At 36.9% G+C, this 12,128-nt stretch overlaps 5 protein-coding genes across 5 annotated transcripts; 2 read left to right on the forward strand and 3 right to left on the reverse strand. All coding sequences in view use genetic code 12, as the record gives it.

Moving 5' to 3' along the window:
• Positions 1–375: 375 nt before the first annotated feature.
• On the forward strand, positions 376–1,329 carry DASC09_005590 (carbon-nitrogen hydrolase family protein; the record flags this gene model as incomplete). Its single annotated transcript, XM_064994162.1, has 1 exon — positions 376–1,329. The coding sequence occupies one exon, from the start codon at positions 376–378 to the stop codon at positions 1,327–1,329; it is 954 nt and encodes a 317-aa protein (XP_064850234.1).
• Positions 1,330–2,599: 1,270 nt separating this feature from the next.
• Positions 2,600–4,507, forward strand: DASC09_005600 (uncharacterized protein; the record flags this gene model as incomplete). Its single annotated transcript, XM_064994163.1, has 1 exon — positions 2,600–4,507. One exon carries the CDS (start codon positions 2,600–2,602, stop codon positions 4,505–4,507), a length of 1,908 nt encoding a protein of 635 aa, XP_064850235.1.
• A 652-nt stretch (positions 4,508–5,159) lies between these two features.
• Positions 5,160–5,486, reverse strand: DASC09_005610 (uncharacterized protein; the record flags this gene model as incomplete). The annotated part of the gene is made up of 1 exon (XM_064994164.1): positions 5,160–5,486. The coding sequence occupies one exon, from the start codon at positions 5,484–5,486 to the stop codon at positions 5,160–5,162; it is 327 nt and encodes a 108-aa protein (XP_064850236.1).
• Positions 5,487–5,580: 94 nt separating this feature from the next.
• On the reverse strand, positions 5,581–5,907 carry DASC09_005620 (uncharacterized protein; the record flags this gene model as incomplete). The annotated part of the gene is made up of 1 exon (XM_064994165.1): positions 5,581–5,907. The coding sequence occupies one exon, from the start codon at positions 5,905–5,907 to the stop codon at positions 5,581–5,583; it is 327 nt and encodes a 108-aa protein (XP_064850237.1).
• A 3,887-nt stretch (positions 5,908–9,794) lies between these two features.
• Positions 9,795–12,041, reverse strand: DASC09_005630 (uncharacterized protein; the record flags this gene model as incomplete). Its single annotated transcript, XM_064994166.1, has 1 exon — positions 9,795–12,041. One exon carries the CDS (start codon positions 12,039–12,041, stop codon positions 9,795–9,797), a length of 2,247 nt encoding a protein of 748 aa, XP_064850238.1.
• Between the last annotated feature and the right edge of the window lie 87 nt (positions 12,042–12,128).

The raw sequence follows: 12,128 nt of genomic DNA on the forward strand, positions 1-12,128 counted from the left end.
CCACCAGGACAGTAAAGTCCACCAGGACAGTAAAGTCCACCGGGACATGACATTCAATATTTTATTTATTTTTATTACGTGAATATGATTTAGCATGGGATTAGTTTCCTTTTACAGCTGATATTTTTTCTTCATGGGAAGCATTCTCCGAAAGATACTAGTCTTTACATACCGCCGATAGTATTGAATGAAGCAGACAGTTGGTCAATGATAATCAAAAAAAAAAAGTTATATAAGAGAATGAAATCTTTAGATTTTTCAATTACTACTCTTTCTTTTGCTAACATATATCACAAGGACATTCAAGAAAGTTTTAATATTTCTCAATTTCCATTAATATCCTCTTCAATCTCCAATAATCTCTAAATTATAAACATGGGTGCCAAAGTCAAAGTCGCTGTCGTCAATGCTGAACCAGTTTGGTACGATTTGCAAGCAACCGTTAAGAAAGTTAACGCCTTGATTAAAGAAGCGTACGAGAAAGGGGCTGAATTAGTTGCCTTCTCTGAGGTTTTTGTCCCTGGATACGCTCATTGGATTTGGACCAATGCCGCAGACCTTGAGAATAATATCAAATACCATAAAAACTCCTTATCCTACGACTCTTCTGAATTTTTATCCATTATTGAAACCATTAAAGCTTACCCAATCCATGTTGTTTTGGGGCTCTCTGAAAGAGATCATGGCTCTCTTTACATTTCCCAGTGTATTATTGACAACACCGGAGAAGTTGTATTGAAGAGAAGAAAGTTCAAGCCAACCCATGTCGAACGTGCTATCTGGGGAGACGCAACTGCTCAAGATTTGAAGACTGTTGTCACCTTAAACTTTAAGGAAGCTGGTCCTGTTGAAGTTGGATGCTTGTCTTGTTGGGAACATACTCAACCATTATTGACTTATAATAGCGCTGCTCAACGTGAAAAAATCCATATTGGAAGCTGGCCAATTGTTAACGACGAGTACAATGGTCTTTACTGCTTCACTAAAGAAGGATTCTACAGTTTAGCAAGAGCTTATGCTACCCAGACCCAAAGTTTCTACTTGTTTTCCTCAAATACTGGTTCTACTTTTAACGAAGTTTTGCCAAATGTGGTCACTTCCCCACACTTCGAAAAAGGTGCTTCTACTGCCGCTGTTTTTGCCCCAGATGGAACACAAATCACAGAGGATGTTCCAGATGACTTTGATGGTGTTATAATCACTGAGCTCGATATGGATGCTATTATTGCGCAAAAAAATCTTGTTGACATTGTCGGTCACTACTCTAGACCTGATTTGGTTTCTTTATCCCACAATAACCCTAACGATCAGCACGTTAATAAAAAATAAGTACATTATTAGCCTCCAGATTTTAAGAATCAGTTCTTTATCGTTATTTTTATTTTTTAGACCTATTAAATTCTTTTAAGTTAATATCAAATCTTCAATTTTCTCTTTATCCACAAGCTAGATTCATCCATCGTATGGCGTATTATAAAAAACTGAAAATAAGGTCTTTCAAACGCAGCAGCATATATTTGTGCAACCGTGGTTGCAAGGAGTAAACTTCTTTGTATTGAATGAAAATATTTGTTGCGGTGTTATAGCTAAACGTAATGGATAGATAATCTGGGTGGAGTGTCCGGAGCACCGATAATCCTGTCCGGATACTGTAATCAGGACTAGACAGCTTCCGAAATACTAGTAGGCTTCAAGGAAGAGAAGAAAATAAGGTACAGAATGAAGGAATGGATCCATCCACTCAACGCCTCTGAGAATTGGTCGCTGGTATATTAACGCAACTTAACGTGTATAAATGATGGGGTTGTACCAACAGGACGGTTTTCTTGTCGGACGGCCCCAGACGTCCCGGAATAGGTCGGGGCTGGGGCCTGTCAGATCAGAAAGGCGGGATCATCCCCCCACACATCCCATCAAAGACCCCTTACAAGTATGCGCAAATTTGCACTCGATCGTTTTGTTGTTGTTCTATGCGCACCAACCACCAGAAATACCCATTGCAGTTAACAAAGAATGATAATAACAGTAGCGGTAAATATTATTTATACCAGTCAAGAATGATTAGCAAGGGACTCTCACCTCACAACAGTGGCTCTTTAGGCTAGAATCACAGCTCATTGGCAAGTGATGCTTGTGCTTATTTATTATCAATGCTCTGAATACGGATATTAATTTGTCGGGATCCTCTTGAGCCTAAATACAAAAGGGTTAACATTTGCCATGAAAAGTAGAATTTATCGCTCAAAAAGATAGAGCAAATAGAACTCGACGATCTGGACCTAAACTCTTCTCCAAGAGGCAGACTGGGTAATAAGTAAACCAATTGACAGACCCTAGCTATTAACCCACTTTGTAACGGATACTTTATCTAGCTCGCCCACCACAGCATCTAATAATGCTCAACAACCGGATAGTTTTGTGACAGCCAGCACAACTGGACAATAATAAATAACCTGCCCAAACACCCAAATGACGGTTTGCACATTATTCTTTTTGGAAAGCACGTGAAAGGGATACTTTTTTTCCCAAATCATTCTTTTTTTTTTTTTTGCGAGGCTGTTCTCGGTTATCAATCTGAAGTCACTCATAAAAAAGAGTTATGTCGTCGTCAACGCAAGACATTAGAAAATTGAATCCAATATCTTGCTTGAATTGTAAAAAATCCAAAAGGAAATGTGATCGAGAATTGCCTTCATGTTTTCTGTGTATGAAAAGAAATAAGCCTTGCACTTATCCTGGTGTTGATAATAGAAAACCTGCCTCTCATAAATATGTCAAAGCATTATTGGATAGGATTCAAATATTGGAGGCTTCTTTAAGACATTATACATCTCTGAGTCTAAGAAACTTGAATGGAGAACTTCGATCAAGTGGCCAACCCAGTTTATTCTCGGGAATCTTAGCCTCAAAGCTACCAGAAAGAAGAAAACATGAAATGGAAAGAAAGGCGAATCTTTCTCTGAAACTTTTTGAAATTGATGACAGCTCAGCAAATTACACGGGTGCTCATTATAATTTTGATTTTCCTGGAGGCATTGAAAGCTTTGTTACGCTTAATAATATTGAAAAGGCAATACTGTCAAGAATGTCACCATCATCTGGTAATCGAGCATATATTATCCCTCAGTGGCAACTTAACATGGCAGATAATGGGGAAGTTTTATTCCAAGGTCCAACTAGTTTGAGATTTATTCCACCATCAAATGGTTATAGCAATGTTAAAGTTATTGATAAAGTCGATAATATTGAAGTTTTTGATGAATTTCATCAAGAAGTTTTCACTTGGTTTTTTAAGTGTATGAAAAATAGCTTTCCATTAATTGACAGAGAATTATTTTTGACATCAATAAATCAGGCTATTGAAGGAAATGAATTGGGCGAATATAGCTCTTTGGCTTTAATTAATTCAATTGTGAGCTTTTATTACTTATACAACGGAGAGAAAGAAGAATCACTACATTACAAGAAATTGTCAATGGATCAGCTAGACGACCAAGTTGAAACCAAAGCCAATCTTACAATTGTTCAAACTTTAATATTGCTATCACATATTGCGATGACAGAAGGTAGAGAACTCCAAAGTTCAGGATTTATTGCATCAGCTGTGGCCGCAGTATCTCACTTAGGATTGCATGTTAACTGCGAAAACTTGATTAATGAGGGAAAAATCACAAAGCAAGAAGCAGAGTTGAGGGATAATGTTTTTTGGTGTTGTTTTTTTTCTGATAGAGCCAGAGGTATTGTATTGGGTATGAGTCCTTATATGTATCCTATCGATGTATCAGTTGATTTACCAAAGAAACCACTGAGCGTATCTAATGTCGGGTTTGAGGAGTATGATACTTTTAAAGAGGCGGTAATGTTCCAAGATTTGGAGATGGAGAGAGCATATTATTGTTTTTCTTCTGATTTCGCTTTCGGATTTGAGTTAGGTCCTAAACCTAGAACAATGGAAGAAATAACCCGAGAACAGCAGCTAATCGTTTCTAAAGCTTTGATTGCTATGAATGATTTGAGAAAAGAAATGAACTCGAATGCCAGGTTTATCAATAATAAATCAATGATGTCAATGCAATTAGAGGTTGCGAATCTAACAACTACTATATTACTAAATCAAACTCTATTAAGTGAACCTGTTATTGATGAGAATGTGTATTCGACTCATCAGTTTGATCCTCAACAGCTATCTTTGACCTGCTTTACTTCCGCGCAAAAGGTTATTGACTTGTGCTTAGAGTACGAATTAACAGAAAGCCTTTTTCTCTATAGGTTTATTTACTCTATCTACATAAGTTGCATAATATTTCTATTCAATAGGACCTCCTCATCTCCTAGAATTGAAAAATTGAGTTCATATTATGTGCTTAAATCAATAAACCTTCTACAAAAATACCGAATTTATTCTTCTTTTGTTGGCACTTTTGCAACACATTTAGATAAATTTAGAACGAGATGGTTTGAAAATGATGATCAATTGGCCGAGATTTTTAGAAGCTTTAAACCTTAGACGAAGGCACAGCTCTGTTGGCAGACATTGGATAAAAAAAACTGCTTAATTTATTGCTTTGTCACACAAGTCTCGTTCTGGGTACCTCAGGTATCCTATAGTGATGATGGACACTCTCTCCAATTGAGTGTTTCATTTGCTAATAAAACTTTCACGAACTTTACCTATATATATTATCATGAATAATAGAATTTCTAAATTTTATTTTTTACACTTTCATTCGATTGCTTCAGAAAATTAATCAAGCTCATAGTTTTTAAATGTGATGGAGCCGGGTTTTTTTTATTCTCACTTGATTATTGATTTATTATGGTTGTACACAATTTTTAAATTCAAATCAAATATTTTTACATTTCATTGGTTTCATACTTTTCGTATAATTTCTACTATGAAACCCAATCTTGTGGATAAACATGGGGTTGAAACTATATTCCATTAACTGAATATTGAGAATATATTGTAACAGTGAAAGAGAAGAAGTAGGAGAATCTAAATCTTTCAAATAAAACTAGGACACAAGCATGTGGATTTAACCAACCAGAAAACAATAGATGTCACTATCTATTTCAGGGTGCAAATGGTACTAAACCATAGAACCGTAATGGCGAAAAAAAAGAGACAAACTGCAAAAATCTAGAGAATAAAAAGGTACCTATTTCTTAATGACGTGCTCGTCATTAGGGTTGTTGTGAGTTAAAGACAACAAGTCTGGTCTAGAGTAGTGGCCGACAACATCGACGAGATTCTTTTGTGAGATAATAGCATCCATATCGAGCTCAGCGATTGTAACACCATCGAAGTCATCTGAAACGCTTTCTGTGATTTTTGATCCATCTGGGGCAAAAACAGCACCCAAAGAGGAACCTTTGTCGAATTGTTGGGTAGTGGCAACATCTGGCAAAACTTGGTTATATTTAGAGCAAACGTTACAGGAAAACAAGTAGAAACTTTGGGCCTGTGTAGCATAAGCTCTTGTCATAGTGTAGAAACCATCTGTAGTAAAGCAGTAAGGGCCCTTAAAGTCATCATTAAGAATTGGCCAGCTTCCTTGAAGTTTAAGGTGACAACAGTCTTCAAATCTTGAGCAGTTGCGTCCCCCCAGATAGCACGTTAGACATGGGTTGGATTGGGTAAGCTTTAATGGTTTCAATAATGGATAAAAATTCAGGAGAGTCGTAGGATAAGGAGTTTTTATGGTATTTGATATTATTCTCAAGGTCTGCGGCATTGGTCCAAATCCAATGAGCGTATCCAGGGACAAAAACCTCAGAGAAGGCAACTAATTCAGCCCCTTTCTCGTACGCTTCTTTAATCAAGGCGTTAACTTTCTTAACGGCTCCTTGCAAATCGTACCAAACTGGTTCAGCATTGACGACAGCGACTTTGACTTTGGCACCCATGTTTATAATTTAGAGGTTATTGGAGATTGAAGAGGATATTAATGGAAATTGAGAAATATTAAAACTTTGTTGATTATTTATTTATATTGACAAAAAAGTTGAATGTCGGAAATGTACAGACTTTCCCTTCTTATATAAATATTTAATCTGATAACCTGGTGGACTTTGCTGTCTGCCTGTAAGATTGTCAGGATGAAGGTTATAACACTAAACGACATTGTAGTGATCTATGAGACTTCAGTAAATAATCATCAATCCATTGGTAGTTACCTTGAGCTGCGTTACAATCGATAGGGGGCGCAGGCCAAGGGTCGTAGATAGCTGTTATCTAGACGTTTTATTGGTTAATCCATAAACAGGAAGCTTCTCATAAATTCTGCATTTTGTACACTTCAGTCGAATAATAATCCGACGCACGTCAAGGTTCATAGATGACAATAAACAAAAGATACAGCTGATCCCAACGGCTCAATAACTACGGGAATCCCAATCTATTATAAGATAAAATAAGGTGCTTTATCAAGGCATCGACTGAATAAGACTGATAATAGTTCGTAGATATCTATAATCCAGATATTTTATTGGCTAAGCTACAAACAGGAAGATTCTCACCAAGTCGGCATTTTTTACACTTGAACCGAAAGATAACGTACACCAATGCACAATTCGAACGGCTGATCCCAATGATTCAATATCTACGAGAATCCCACGCGATTACAAAGAAAAAAAAAGCAAGGTACCTACCTACCAAAGTATTGACTCAACAAGGCTGAAAAAGATAAGTCCTGATAAGGACAAATGCTGATAAGGATAAATGCTGATGAGGATAAATCTTGATAAGCACGAGTCCTGATAGGGTCTATGGATGAAAGCAGTACCTGAGGCCGCTGTAGTGTCTATGACTGTATTGAGGGATGTTAAGACCAGCGATAGAAGCCACCGCACATATTGAAAGGGATCTTTTTAATACCCCGACAATTAGCATCAAACATTTGGTCTGCTAAACTTGGGGTTGCTTCATCTTTATATCATTTACATATATTTAGTTCGCCCAATTACGAGTTCTATATTGTTTCTTGTTTTTCCTAAATGGTGGCTATAGCTTATTTTTTTCTTCTTCTAACCAGAGTGCCGAAAGCTTCACATGTTTATCCTTTTGTTTAACTGTATCCTTGGGTGAAGTGACCTGTATATTCTGCGCTTTTTGTCTTCTTTGAATGATAAAGTATTGGCACTCATCCTCATAATCGAAGGAAGTTTCATTATCTTCCCTCCTGTATATTGACGCTATTCACCGTGTATTTATTTTTTGTTAACTACCATTGATTTTGAAAGTTCGACGATTTGTGAGAAACAGAAATGAAACCATATATTGGATGCAGCATGCACCAATCTTAAACTTTTTCATCTTATCTGCTAATTTGCGGCTATAGACATTATTGAAAGCCCCAATTTATGTCTACCAACATTAGACTGCCGGGCGTTCTGATTACTGAGTGTCGAAGTGTTAATAATGCATCCCTGGGACTATACACCCTTTCCGGGCTCCGAATTGTGATAGTGATAATTCGCCGCTCGCTATCTTTAGGATTGAGAGTAATAGAAGCGCACAATTATCCAAAAAAGAAAAAATACGGATAATAAAGTGCAATAGCGTGATAGAAAAACGCATACATTTCAACTATTGGACCTTGCACTTCACTCAAAGCTACGGCCCAAAAATTTCGTCTATGACCATATCCAAAATTGGTTATATATACCGGTGATTGATTAGCTTTCTAATATTAAGGCTCCTCCAAAATATACATCTGTTTCATTCGTTTATTAATTTTTTTTTTTTTTTTTTTCATTTTAATCATGACTCTATTATTCCTTGATCATGATATACTATTGGAAGAGCTAGATGGTCTGATATGAAGTACTCTTTGAAATATTCCATTCTCTTTCTATTGATTTAGAGGTGCTAACATGTCTAAACAATTTCCTCCTCTATTTATTGGTTTATCTTTCTTGAGAGTGATTGAATAATATTATTTTGCATCAACATCTTTATTCTGGTTACTCCCGATCTATTATTACTTGATACCGGCTCTTAAAAGCATTTCATTAGCTACCAGTATCTCTCTCTCTGTAGGAGTATTGGCTGGGTATAATATCGGCTTTCTATGTATTTCAGGACTGTCTCCAAGGAATTTGATCTGTTGCTGTCATTATTACTTACTGATGCTATGTATATTTTAAATAGGTACATTTATTGTTGTCTCTGAATATGATTAACAGTAGGCCCCAATTGTGAATTTTAAGCTCTTTTTCCTAAATCTTGTTTGGTTATTTTTTTTATTAAGATACTTGTACACTCATGATGGGGTTGGGGGTCATTATTATCTTTACATTCATTTTGTTTTGTGAAAGCCCAGTGTTCCACGCATGACTTTGCTATTTCCTTTGCTTTGCTTGAAGTTTTCTAACACTTCTTTTGAATTATTCTTCAACTTTCATTACGGCACCATTGATCTCAATGACATTTTCAGTAGTATTCTTTTTCTACAGAGAATGTTTAAAACACATCCAATGAGCAGATCATTGGGATTGGTAGTTGAACTCAGTACAATGGTAAGATAAGCTTGGGCCCTTCAGATTAATTGTTTTTACCTATATGTCCTCTATTTTTTTTTTAGTGATTAACGTACACAAAAGATAAGTGATTAGCATAGTTAAAGGGATTATTGATTAATGTAGAGAAAGGATCTAGTAATCCTTTTATATTTAGTTCTCATTTCGCGACTAGTAAAACGTCCTAAGAATATTTTTCCGACTTGGTAATAGTACTGGCTGGCAACAGTAGGAATTACAACTAACAATCCAGCAAAGTGCAGCAAGAGCAATTCAGTATGGGCTATATACTTAGAATTGAGATGCTGTACTATATATGGTCACTCTACTTTACATCTTATTTTTGTTGTGTTACTTTTATCGTTGATTATTCTTAACCGATTATTATTATGTTTACTCATAATTAAAAGCAATCGTATTTCAATCTTTAAGTTTTTCTAAAATAATAATATATTATACTGTATTCATACCTGTAGGTCGCCAGGGTTATAACAAGTTGTAATATCCCGAACCATTCGTGGAGTTGTGTGTTCATTAAATAGTTTGATACTAATTGCTGTGAAAGCTATTTAACCTATTACTATTTCTAACGCAAGGTCAGCGAAGGTAAGTATTGTCATACTATAAGGAATAAATGTACGTATACACCATAATATATTACCCGCTGTTACACGAGACTTCAGATAGATGTGTGAACTCACACATTTGTTAAATCTGGTTAATAGAGCCTCGTGCTTATAATCATAACTTTTGTACTTATTATTTTCTACCTTCTCTGTTGCTCATTCTATATGAGAATTATCGAACAATTAATTGATACTTATTTATTCTATATTATCTCTTTACGATAGAATAATATTTTACATATTAACCTCGAAAGGTAGATATCATTAAACTGAATACAGTGTCTTGATTGGCTTGGTTCGCTTAACTACCCGACTTAATTCTTATTGCGCACCCTCACACCACTACATACAAAAGTGCATAGCTTAAATACCGTCTTCATGGTATACTCTAACAGATGTCAGCTCTTGATCTAGATCTCGCTAGATACGCGTTTCATTATTTTCAGCAGCGTGCTGGCCCCTATCATATTCCATCATCAAAGAGTACTTACATAGTATAATATTGAAATACAAAAGATATAATATTGAAATACAAAAGATATAAATTTTGAAAAAACAATTCGCTAGATATGTCCTGCTAATCAGAAAATCTAATAAACATAAAACCAAACAAAAACAAAAACAAAAATTCTCAAGGGTATACTTCCTTCAAAATAAAAATGGCATCAAAACACCAACAGGGATCATAGCGAACAAACTGGACTTCAAGAGAGCAGGCGCACCATTAGCTTCTAATGGACTAATTGAGGGCGTGCTAGCGCTAGATGGAGTCGTAGTACTAGATGGTGTGGTAGCACCGAGAGGAATGGTAGTACTGGAAGCAATGGTAGCACCAGGAGGAATGATAACACTAGTGAGAATAGTAGTGATAGAAGAAGACTCAATCTCTGGAGTTGGAACATGGGTACCAGTTTTGGTAACCGATGTCTCTGAAAATCCGGAAGAAGAGGATTCAGGGCTTGGAGCTCCAGGTGAAGAGGACGGAACTCCGTGAGCTGTCGACGATTCGATGTGGGTACCTTGGTTACCAGATGGAGAAGATGGAGTACCTTGAGTTAAGGTTTGAGAGGCACTACTAGCAGTATTCGTGGTTACAGAACTTTCTGATGAGCTCACCGGACAATAGGTGGTAAAAGTAGTGAAAGTTTCAATAGTTCTGCTGGTGATAATTGGATAACAAGTCTTGGTGCCACAAGACGTGATGGTATATAAAACTGTCGTTTCAAACTCTGAAGTAATAATAGAAGAGGTCCATTCTGAATCAGTGTGTGAGGTAGTGATGGAATAAATTGAAGGGTAAGAAGTTTGAGAACTGTCTGAGTTAGAAGTGGATGGAATTAAAGAACTTGAAGTAGTGGAGTTACTGAAAGTAGTTGGAACAGTCGAAGGACCCACAGAACTTGAAGTAGTGGAGTTACTGAAAGTAGTTGGAACAGTCGAAGGACCCACAGAACTTGAAGTAGTGGAGTTACTGAAAGTAGTTGGAATAGTCGAAGGACCCACAGAACTTGAAGTAGTGGAGTTAGTGAAAGTAGCGCGATGGTCCGGGCTAGTAGAAGTAGTCGAAGCAGTTGAGTTAGTCAAAGTACTTCGAATATTCGAAGGACTCAAAGAGCTTGAAGCTGAAGTGGTCGAAGTAGTAGAAGCAGTCGAAGCAGTTGAGTTAGTCAAAGTACTTCGAATATTCGAAGGACTCAAAAAGCTTGAAGCTGAAGTGGTCGAAGTAGTAGAAGCAGTCGAAGCAGTTGAGTTAGTCAAAGTACTTCGAATATTCGAAGGACTCAAAAAGCTTGAAGTTGAAGTGGTCGAAGAAGTAGAAGCAGTTGAAGTGGTCGAAGAAGTAGAAGCAGTTGAAGTGGTCGAAGTGGTCGAAGTGGTCGAAGTAGTCGAAGTAGTCGAAGCAGTCGAAGTAGTTGAAGTGGTCGAAGTGGTCGAAGTAGTAGAAGCAGTCGAAGCAGTCGAAGTGGTCGAAGTAGTAGAAGCAGTCGAAGCAGTTGAGTTAGTCAAAGTACTTCGAAAATTCGAAGGGCTCAAAAAGCTTGAAGTCGAAGCACTGGAACTTGTTGAACTACCAGCTGTGGTTGTGGAGGAGGTAGTAGAAGTGGTAGTAGTAGAAGAAGAAGACGTGGTAGTAGTAGAAGAAGAAGACGTGGTAGTAGGAGTACTCGTAGTAGAAGTGGTAGGTGTAGTAGTGGTAGTAGAAGAAGAAGAAGACGTGGTAGTAGGAGTACTCGTAGTAGAAGTACTCGTAGTAGAAGTGCTAGTCGTGGAAGTAGTGGAAGTGGAAGAACTGCTGGATGACGAAAAATGATACAAATTTTCATTGTCCGTAATTATTGAATTTCCTTCAGAATCAAAGATGTTGATGTCAAATTCGCCAGCATAAACATAAGGTTGAGTAGTACCATCCCAGTAATATTGGACAAGAATTGGGTAATAACCGGCGTCCAATTGCATTGTAACACTCCCAGGTGTCAGTGTATCTGAAGTTGTAGAAAACATAGCTTCACCAATTCCAATAGGGGATTTGGTATAACTAACACCAGCACTCATATCTTTACTACACGCAAAGGCATTTTCAGCGCCTAAATACACATAGGTGGGCATATTCGAGATAAATTTGAAGGTGTAAGAACCTGTAGTGTCTATCTTAAGAAAAGCTTTCACGATATCCAAATAGCCCTTGCTTTCATATATACTCAAATAGTTCAAACTATTAGTAACTTTGATAAACTTGAATTTTTCAGTTACACTTGCAGTGCCAGATGGATTGACCTCGTAACCCCAAGAAAAATCGGCAAGAGAAGAGATGTCATCTTCAGTAAACGAGCAACTTGTTGCACCGAATACTAGAGACACTAAAAATGAGGCAAAGATAAAAAAATTTAAAAACATTGGATAAACAATCTCCTTTCTTCGGAAAGTTCAAGTAAATAGCTGGGAGAAATATTGACTGGCCTCTGATTGAAAAAAAAAAAAAAA

Source organism: Saccharomycopsis crataegensis (assembly GCF_037102585.1).
Source record: "Saccharomycopsis crataegensis DNA, jcf7180000000072, whole genome shotgun sequence".
In the NCBI taxonomy this organism is placed as follows: Eukaryota; Fungi; Ascomycota; class Saccharomycetes; order Ascoideales; family Saccharomycopsidaceae; genus Saccharomycopsis; species Saccharomycopsis crataegensis.